The sequence below is a fragment of the Triticum dicoccoides genome, chromosome 2B (genome assembly GCF_002162155.2).
Source record: "Triticum dicoccoides isolate Atlit2015 ecotype Zavitan chromosome 2B, WEW_v2.0, whole genome shotgun sequence".
Lineage (NCBI taxonomy): Eukaryota > Viridiplantae > Streptophyta > Magnoliopsida > Poales > Poaceae > Triticum > Triticum dicoccoides.
The window spans coordinates 763,140,016-763,150,554 of NC_041383.1; the positions used below are offsets into that span (position 1 = coordinate 763,140,016).

The window sequence follows — 10,539 nt, forward strand, 5'->3', positions numbered from 1 at the left end:
TTTAGCAGCTTCAGTTTGGTCTCTGTTTGGCATGAAATTGTTTAAATTACACGAGTTGCAATGGGAAAATCTCCCTCAAATAGATGTCGAAAAGGAATCATTTACCTAAAAGTATTCACCTTCAATATGCTAATAACAAGTTGCAAAAGCAATATGCTAACAACCGAAGCAACACAAGCACGTCCTAATAAACTTAACAGGCATACATAAACTTAACCGGAAGCAACTGTGGCTACCACCAAACCAAGCAAGCATCAAACCACAGAGCAACCCAGGCACAAACACCGAGATATAAGATGGTTCTATATTATGTACCAAAGATGGCAGACCGGAAGTTTCCAAGCCACCACGACTCTGCAGCAGAACTACAGCCAAGATCCAAGTCAACGGTACCGACACGACATGTTTCTTGTTCATTCATGGACACTGGACGTCTAATGTTTTGACAGCAAAAGAAAATCTAATTACGCGAGATAGCGGTAGAGCTTCCTATCTACCTTGTCCCTCTCCAGGAACTCGCGCTCGATCAGGGACTCGATCCTCTTCTTGATCACCACCGGGTTCGGCAGGAAGCGCGCCTGGAGCTGCTTCGTCACCTCCGTCACTATGCTGTTGTGGTCCAGGACCCTCCTCGACTTCATGATCCTCACGATGGCCGCCTCGATCTGGGGCTTCCGGTCCTCCTCGACCCTGTGCCGGGTCTCCTGCTTCTCTGGCTCTGACTCCTTCTGAGCGACCACCGTGCCAATCTTCACCTTCACCAACTTGCTGCTGAACTTGTCGTTGAAGTGGAAAGCGTCGCTGTCGGATATGTCCTTGCTCATGGGCTCCTTGCGCAGCACGTTCTTGCCCTTCACACAGGCAAGAGACTGGAGGCAGCGCTTCAGATCAACTGGTGGTATGGCTGTGGCCTGCTCAATTTCCTTGTAGGTCAAACTATCTGTTGAGTTAAATAGCATCAAGACACACATCTGGTAAGTTGAGACATTCAGCTCATGCTTGCGCTCTCCAAATGTTGCCTTGATGTCTGCATTCCCCATATTTGTCTGCCATGTCAGTCTCCTGCCATTGTGCGTGCCCAGGTAGTGTGCCCGGAACTGCTCAGAAACACCAAGGATCTCAGGTGGAAGATTGCATGTAGCGCATGGTTGCGTTGGCCAGGATCCAGTGGTGAGTATCTGGACAGATATTGTTGGGACATCAGCATCACCAGCGAGATTGGCATAGAAACTTTGCATCGTATCCTGAGACGTCCTCAAATCAGTGAACATGCTTTCCAGCTTTGACGTAAACTGGTAGCCACATTCTGTCTTGAGCTTCACAAGCATGTTCCTCTCAGCTTCATCAGAACTAGTTTTACCAGATAGAAGGCGTTTTGCCAAGTGCTGCTTGTAATACTTCTCAAAAACATCTTTCTCCTGCAAGTACCTGAACAGCATCATAACCTTGTCCAGAACTGTCTCAATATCCTCTTCATTGGCAGCACCTTTCACACCTTTCCGAAGCTTGTCATCAACATACAATGATATGAACTCAGGGGAGCGGTTGTTTAAGTTGATGAAATGCTCAAATGAGGCATTCAAAGCATTCTGGAAAGTCTTGTCATTGCTGAATGAAACACTGACAATCTCATCATACTTGTCCTTCTCATTTAGAAGACGCTGGACGAAATCAACAGGATCCCTTAATCTCTCTGGGTCAGTCACCAAAATCTTTCCAGTCTCCTTAACATGAGAAGCCATGAGAGATCTAATGGTTGAATGCCCATCAGGGACACGTTTAAACAAGTCATACATCCTGGTCAGGTCTTCATGCTTGTCATTAATGAGCATATTCACAAGACCAGAATTCTCCATAACAAACAACCTCTGCATGTGATTCGAGAGCATCTCCTTATCCACAACATTAGCTATCTTGTCTGCAGTTTTGGCGTCCATATACAGCGAAACACGTTCCGATTCCTCAGCAAGCCGCTTCTCAGCATTCTTCAGGTACTCACCACAGTCGCAACGCTCTATGCACTGCTGCGACTCACCACTATAGAAACTTGCAGACACCTCAAGGAATGGCCTCTCAAAGTCATCCTGATAGACAGAAGACCCCAGTTCCATCAGCATTTTCGTTGTATTCCTCATCAAACCTCTGTTTATCATCTCGCCCATCCTCTCTCTATGAATGAGCTCCAGAAGTGTGTCGACTAATCTCCCATGAATTTTGGGGGAGCGGACAACAATATCTCTCCACAGTTCCAGACCATGCTCGAAGACAGGTGTCTTTTTGCTAGATGGAATAAATGTTCTATCCATATACATCAGTATATCTCTGATCATCTGTAATGCCTTGATATGATCAGCCCACCTTCTCTGTAGCTCCTCCAAGAACAAACCACCTTGGGCAGCCTCTACTAATTTGCCCATCTCTCTAAGGTGTCCTTTCAAGTTCTCTGCCAATTTATCGTAGAGCCTCCCACCATGCTTGTGAAGAACCATGTTGTATGCGGTCCTGGCCAACACAAAAGGGAGTATTACATCATGAAATTTAAATAACAATATCTGCACAAAACCAATAGCAACATGACGGAACAGTAATAAATGGCCTAAAAATAATATTCAGATAATAAAGCAAGTCATTCCTCAGCATTCCTCAAAACAGCACAGCCACCACACAGAAGTTATAAAACACAAACACAGACAAGTCTGCACTATATTTATGGCATCTTTAGTCAATAAGCACACTAAGAAACCCCAAACAAACTCCCCAAAAAAAGGCAGGACAACACGCACGGCAGCCACAATTTCTAAAACATATATAAAGACAATTTTACAGAAAAAATTATCCATACGGTCTGTTACGTAGAAAAGTGTGATCGGCATTTCTTTGAAATAATCTTCAGTGAACTAAATAAAAGAAGACAAGTCATCTATATGATTTACATTCCGAGCTATCCAGTCTTAAAAAAAATGCATCAAACAGGTCATTTATACTATGCAATTTCATACCTCGTATCTCTATCTATTCCATCTTAGTTAAAGCGGACCTTGCAAATGTACAAAGGAAAAATAATGATTCTTTCATAACACAAGCAAAGCCATATGTACAAGGATGACAAAGCAATGTCAAAAAACTTGGGGCCTACTACCACTATCCAAAAAAACTGGGCTTTCCTGAGAATAACTAAACAACCAGGATTTCCTGAATTCAGAAGGAGCAAATACGCATTACTACTATTATGGGCTAAATTATTTCCTGTATTTCATGATTCAGAAAAACAGTAGTCCCAGAAGGGGAATGTGCTTCAGTGTTTGTATCATGATAACCTTATCTATTTGGTATAAAGATAAGCCCAGATTGTATTATCTGGTAAAAGGCAACTTTCGCAGTTACACTACTCCAAAAAGACCTCTACTAAAAGGGAGTGCTAAATTTTGTATGCAGCCTTACATTAATTCCCCAAAAGGAACTTCCAAATTATATAGTGACATTTTTTCATCAAGATGCAGGTTAAATTACTACTTCATTTGTAAACAGATGAAGTGTCAGACCTCTTTTCTTGTTCAAGAACAGACAAGTTTCTAGGAGAAAATATCATGGAATTTCCTATTAGGCACCTACCTAATTTAGTGGGTTGGACTTACCATCCCCCAAAGAACCAGCATGGATGTCGTTACTCATTCTACGAAGTTGGATTCATTTCTACCCAATCGCCTAAGTCCCAGGATGAGTAAATTAATTGGGCTATTGTGCAAGCATGCATGGGTTGCTGAGGAAGTTCGCTACTCTGTTAAACAATAAATTAGCTAACTACCAACATTATTACGCGGGATAGCGTGGTCACTTCAGTACCTACTTTAATTAATTCTATTGTCGAATACAGCGGTTCAAGTGCATCCAACATACCTTTTCCCAGCAGATACAGCCATTACTACTTGCAAATGAATTACACCATATGTCATGATGGCAATAGTGTTTGTTAAAGCCAGACAAGATCTTGGTTTCAAGATGAGAACTTAAGTACTAAAACAATGTGAACAGCATTGGTACAGGTGTCTACTAGTACCCTTTTGTAACACCAATGTTTCCATGCTAGTCGTGGATGAGTTTACAGCTATTGAGTCAGAAGGTTACAGTGGCAAGTAGCACTGGTATTAAATCCGTTATAACAACACAAGGATTTTGCTCATGGAAATTATACATTAACAATCAAATTCAGTCATGTCAACCTTCAAAAATACTTTTTCTCAAAGAAATCTGGAACAAAAATTAATAAGGGGCTTCAGAAAGATGAAGCGACACCAGAACCTAGAAACAAAGTACTGCCACGGTAACACAGGGCAAAGTAAAGATATGGCCTTTTTTAAGATATAAAACCCATATGCACATTCTAGACAATGTATCCTAAGTTCCTAACAGCTTTCATGCCCACCCACTCACCCCAGTTTCCAAGTAATTATCTAAAAAAAATATCAGAGGACTAAGATGACCTATTATAAACAAGTAAATTCCAATTACTTTCATCATACATAACATTTGGGTACATTATGACACTGACACACTATCATAATGATTTAAGCACAACAAAACTTTTTTGGTAACATTGTCTAGAATACATTGTTTATAATATGTCATATCTTTACTTTGTGGACACAAAAATTAATTATGGCATAACAGCAAAAATATTATGGTTTGCACAGCCTTGCGGACACACTGGCAGGTCAAAACACGCACAAACTAATTTTCACCATAACTATGTGCTATATCCAGCGTTCCAAAACTACACCAGGGCAAGACATACCAATTTCCAATGAAGGCGTGCTAAAACCCATGCAACTAATTTCTACCAAAAGTAAGCAAACTTCATCCAGACTCCAAAACTACAATCACAACAACACATCCCAATATCCAAACAACAAATATAAACTTGTGCAAGTCACAGCCACGCCAACACGGGAAAACCCCATGCAACTCAATTTCTACCAGGACTAAGCGCCACGTCCACGCCCTTTCAAGCCTCGGCGCATACCGATTTCCTAACAAACCACAAACTCACATACATAGGATTAACCTAATAGACACCCCCCCCCCCCCCCCAATCAAATTCTTGGGAATTTGCTGGGTATCCCCGCATCCAATCTACGGCCAAACAGCAAAACCTAAGAAAAACAGAAGACAGGATCGACACACTATCTAGCGACGAATCCCGACCCGAATCTATCTAGCGAGGAATCACGATCCGCGGCAGCCAACGCATCTACCGTCGGTCGCCGCGCCTCCCCGACCACACACACGTGCGCCGAAACCAGCATCGGAAAAAAAGAGAGGGGGGCAGATCGGGGTGGTCAACCTGTAGAGCTCCTCGAAGGAGAGGCCGCTGGCGTTGTGGTTGTAAATCTCGCGGATGGCGTCATCGAGCTTCTTCCACGACTTGTCGAAGAACTTGGGGTCGACCTCGACCCGGTGCTTGAAGGGCTCGATCTTGGGGATGCGCTTCCGCTGGGGATTCATCTCCGCCGCCGCTTCCCGTGCCCCCGCCGCGGCGATCTGCCCTCCCTACCTACCTAGGGTTCCGGCGAGGAGGGGATGGGAGGAGAGGACGAGACGATGGGCCTCGGCTCGGCCGTATAGGTATTTTGTTTCGCTCGCGTGCGCGTGTGCGCTTATATTTTCCGGATTCTTTTGGGGTTTCGCTTCGGTGGATATCCCACATCCGGGCCGCCCCCTATATTTGGCGCTTCGGGCCTCGCCGTCTCGGGTTCGTTTCGTTTTCCCTTGGACTCACGTTCGTATTGCGATAGCTCACGTTTTATATTCAAACTTCACAAAACATAACACGCCACATTGTTTTTCTTTTCAACGAGAACGGACCTAAGAGCTGACTCCAACCAGCCGATCCAAGCGGACGGCGATTTTATCCGCTTTTTATTTGTTTGGATATGCCCAGCAAAAACTCATGTCTGCTTTCGCGTTTAGATTGTCGCTTGCGCCCAACGATTGCCCGGCCCATTTTTTAGGTTGTGCGAAAAACAAAATACAGCAAACATTTTAAAAATAAAAAACATTAATGTTGGCCACAAAATTCAGCGAGAGTCACAAGTCCATTTCTACATTAAGTTAAAACATTAATAAATCTAAAAATTAGGAGGAGGTGCATTGCCCTAGGCGTGCACGTTCTCGTCGTTGGGGCCGGTCAGGTCGATGAGCGTCGGCGCCGGGCCAACCTAGGGGAACGCCATCGCCCAGGCTGTGGCGACGTCCTCCGCCGCTGGCTGTATCGCCGACGACTGGGTTGGCTCACCGCGAGCAAGGCGCTCCTTCTCCTCCGTATCGCGCAGCACGCGCTCCAACTGCTCGAGCCGCTTGCCCTCACGGCGCTCCTCCGCCAGCCTGCGCTGCCGCCATTGCTCCGGGTATATATATGATATGTTTATTTTGCATCGTGTTTTTCTATTGTTATTTATAGTGTTTTTAATCAATATAACAGTTTGTGGAGTAATTTTAATGTCTTTTCTCTCTTTATATACAAGATTTACATTAAGAGGGAGATTACCGGCAGCTGGAATTCTGGACCTGAAAGGGCTATGTCAGATATACCTATTCTGCACATCTCCAAATGAGTTGAAATTTCACGGAGATTTAAAAAAAATATTAGATAAAAGAAATACCAGAGGGGGTCATCTAGGTGCTCATCTTCTCGTATATAAGCTTATTTGCCCTATACAAAAAATAAGGAGAGGACTTTCGGGACGAAGCGCCGCCGTCTCGAAGCGGAACTTGAGCAGGAGTAGTTTTTCTCTCCGGCGGAGCGATTTCGCAGGGGATACTTCCCTCTGGGAGGGAGAAATCGAAGCCACCGGCATCACCAACAACCCTCTCATCATGGGAGACCAATCTTCATCAACATCTTTATCAGCACCATCTAATCTCAAACCCTAGTTCATCTCTTGTATCCAATCTTTGTATCAAAATATCAGATTGGTGCCTACGGGTTGCTAATGTTTATTACATCTTGTAGTTGATGCTTGTTGATTTATCTGATAGAAGATTATATGTTCAGATCCATTATGCTATTCAATATTCCTCTGATTTTGAACATGAATATGATTCGTGAGTAGTTATTTTTATTCTCGAGGGCATGTAAGAAGTTTTATCATAAATAATCATGTTTAGTACTTCACGCAAGTAAAACTATCAAACTTTTATTTCACATGAAAAGGTTATCAAGGTTTAAATAAAGGGCAGAACTAGAAATTCCAGGAAAAAAAGGTACAACTCACAATCTTGAGCAAGAGCAAGCAAACGAGATAGACGGGGATGAGCTTGCCGGTTTGCAAGGGAGTTGTTGTTCTTATTCTAATTTTGTTGTGTGGTTGTGAACGAGATAGACGGGGATGAGCTTGTCAGTTTGCAAGCAAACGAGGTATACTCATATATTGGTTGTGATGACATCTTATATTAGGATATGGGACAAAGGAGTAGGATTTGCTCAATAAAGATATATACTTATTAAGAACTCGAACTACTCACCCTAAGTTGTAGTAGGAGTTTGCCTCTGGTTATTTCTTGTGTGGGGGAAATAAAATATGATCGTTTAATGCTAAATAAAGGTGGGCCTTTGAATCATATGATCAGAGAAGGCCTCTACCAATGCTCCATTTTATACAGGTGCTAAGGGCATCTCCAGCCGTTCGGCCCCCCAGGGCGCCTAAATAGAGCGGCCTGGGGGCGTGCCGGCGCTAGTTCGGCCCCTGGGGGCGACCTAGCTCCCAGTCACGCCCCCACGCGCCGGCCCCAGGATACGGGAAATTTAAACTTGGTCGTTCCCGCTCTCAAAAGACGCCGCAAATCTGGCGATCGGACGTAGTCTGGCGTTACAAAAAACAGAGCGCCGCCGCCGCAAGTTCCCGCGCGCAACGATTCACTCGGCGGGATGGGCTCCAGGCGTTGGCGGAGTCGGCGTGCGCGGGCTCGTCGCTGGCGGAGCTGCTTCGGTGATGGGCTGCGTCGGCGCGGCTTCAGCACTGCTGGGCGGCGATGCAAAGGCGTCGGTCGGGCTTGGTGTCCGTGTGGTCGTCGGCGTCGTCGGCGTCGTCGGCGTCGTCGGCGTTGCCGTCGGCAGCTCGTTCAGGATGAGGCCGCGCTGCACCAGGTACCACGCCTTGAGCTTCTCGTCGTTGCTCTGGAGCATGTCCGCCCCGCTCATCAGAAAAGCCATGTCGGTGTTCCTCTTCTTCGCGGCGACGTTCGTCCGGAGCAGGTCGAGCTTGATGGCGTTGTTCTTCATTAGCGACGACCACCGCGCCTCGGTCTTCTCTTCGCGCAGGACGGCCCGGGCCTAGGCGTCGGCGAGGCAATGCTCGATGGACTCCTGCACTCGCGCGGTTGCCGCGTCGGCGCTTTTCCCCTTCTTTCCAATTTGTGGCCGTCCGGCCGCCCCTCTGACGCGCCCGGAGTCGTCGCGTCCGGCTTGTATGTCTCCTTGGCCTTGTCGAGGGCACGTCGGACTTCCGTCCACTTCTCGCACTTGTCAATGCGCTTGTAGATGTGGAGGTGCTTGAAGTTGGCGTCTTGGTTGTCGCCCCGATACATGGCGAACATACGCAGCAGCTGCGCGGGTGGACGAACAGTTGGCGGGCGGCGGGGGAAGGGACGAAGATATGCGGCGGGGGAAGGGACGAAGAACGGTGTGCGTACCTGATCCTCAACACTGGCGCCGCTCTCCGGGCGAGCCACGACCTCCTCGACGATTCAATGCCATTTGTTGCACGCCAACTGGATACGCCCCCAATGGTTCGCCATTGCCTTGAAGCCGCGCTGCATGTAGACGCCTTTGAAGTAGGGGTCGACGAGCTTCCGCTCGTCGAACTCGGCCTTGATGCGGTCCCAGTACGTCTCCAAGCTCTGGTTCGCGCCGGTGGTCGGGTCGAGGCAGATGACTTTCCATGCTTCGGCGAGGCATTTCTCCTCCTTGGACGTCCACTTGATGCGCGGTTCGCACCTAGCCGCACGCTTCTTCTTCTTCGGGCGCCCCTTCGTCGGAACAGGAGCCGGCGTAGGCGGCGGGAGGCGAGTAGTTGTATGGAGGATACTGCACGCCGACGAAGGCGGGCGAGGGCGTGCGCGTAGCGGGGTGACCATGAGGGAAGGTCACGTTTGGGTTGAACCCACCGTGCGCGTCGCCGTCGGCGTAGCCGGGCGACGATGAAACCCCATGGAGATCCGGCGCCTTGCTGTCCCGAGGGCGCGTACTGGGTGTGGCTGACGACGGGTGGATTCTGTTGGAAATATGCCCTAGAGGCAATAATAAAAGCATTATTATTATATTTCCTTGTTCATGATAATTGTCTTTATTCATGCTATAATTGTGTTATCCGGAAATCGTAATACATGTGTGAATAACAGACACCAACATGTTCCTAGTGAGCCTCTAGTTGACTAGCTCGTTCATCAACAGATAGTCATGGTTTCCTAACTATGGACACTGAATGTCATTGATAACGAGATCACATCATTGGGAGAATGATGTGATGGACAAGACCCAATCCTAAACATAGCACAAGATCGTATAGTTCGTTTGCTAGAGTTTTCCAATGTCAAGTATCTTTTCCTTAGACCATGAGATCGTGTAACTCCCGAATACCGTAGGAGTGCTTTGGGTATGCCAAACGTCACAACGTAACTGGGTGACTATAAAGGTAGACTACGGGTATCTCCGAAAGTGTCTGTTGGGTGACATGGATCAAGACTGGGATTTGTCACTCCGTATGACGGAGAGGTATCACTGGGCCTACTCGGTAATGCATCATCATAATGAGCTCAGAGTGACCAAGTGTCTGGTCACGGGATCATGCATTACGGTACGAGTAAAGTGACTTGCCGGTAACGAGATTGAACGAGGTATTGGGATACCGACGATCGAATCTCGGGTAAGTAACATATCGATAGACAAAGGGAATAGCGTACGGGATTGATTAAATCCTCGACATCGTGGTTCATCCGATGAGATCATCGTGGAGCATGTGGGAGCCAACATGGGTATCCAGATGCCGCTGTTGGTTATTGACCGGAGAGTCGTCTCGGTCATGTCTGCTTGTCTCCCGAACCCGTAGGGTCTACACACTTAAGGTTCGGTGACGCTAGGGTTATGAAGATATGTATATGCAGAAACCCGACTGTTGTTCGGAGTCCCGGATGAGATCCCGGACGTCACGAGGAGTTCCGGAATGGTCCGGAGGTAAAGAATTATATATAGGAAGTGCTATTTCGGGCATCGGGACAAGTTTCGGGGTTATCGGTATTGTACCGGGACCACCGGAAGGGTCCCGGGGGTCCACCGGGTGAGGCCACCTGTCCCGGGGGGGCACATGGGCTGTAGGGGGTGCGCCTTGGCCTAGATGGGCCAAGGGCACCAGCCCCACATAGGCCCATGCGCCTAGGGTTTCCACCATGGAAGAGTCCATGTGGTGGAAGGCACCCCTAGGTGCCTTGGGGGGGAGGGAAACCTCCCCTAGGCCGCCGCCCCCCCTAGTAGATCTCATCTACTAG

General features: G+C 47.2%; 1 protein-coding gene across 1 annotated transcript; it reads right to left on the reverse strand.

The window, feature by feature from the left end:
- Positions 1 to 287: 287 nt before the first annotated feature.
- Positions 288 to 5,645, reverse strand: LOC119366127 (cullin-3A-like). Its single transcript, XM_037631812.1, has 2 exons — positions 5,342 to 5,645; positions 288 to 2,502 (listed from the first exon to the last, which is right to left on the reverse strand). Exons 1-2 carry the CDS (start codon positions 5,500 to 5,502, stop codon positions 465 to 467), a joined length of 2,199 nt encoding a protein of 732 aa, XP_037487709.1. The 5' UTR covers positions 5,503 to 5,645; the 3' UTR covers positions 288 to 464.
- Between the last annotated feature and the right edge of the window lie 4,894 nt (positions 5,646 to 10,539).

Excerpts from the sequence above, each read along its gene's own strand:
- LOC119366127 (XM_037631812.1), bottom strand. The coding sequence starts at position 5,502 with ATGAATCCCCAGCGGAAGCGCATCCCCAAGATCGAGCCCTTCAAGCAC. Across the intron at positions 2,503-5,341 it reads TCCTTCGAGGAGCTCTACAG|GACCGCATACAACATGGTTC; the intron begins GTTGACCACCCC and ends TGTGTTGGCCAG.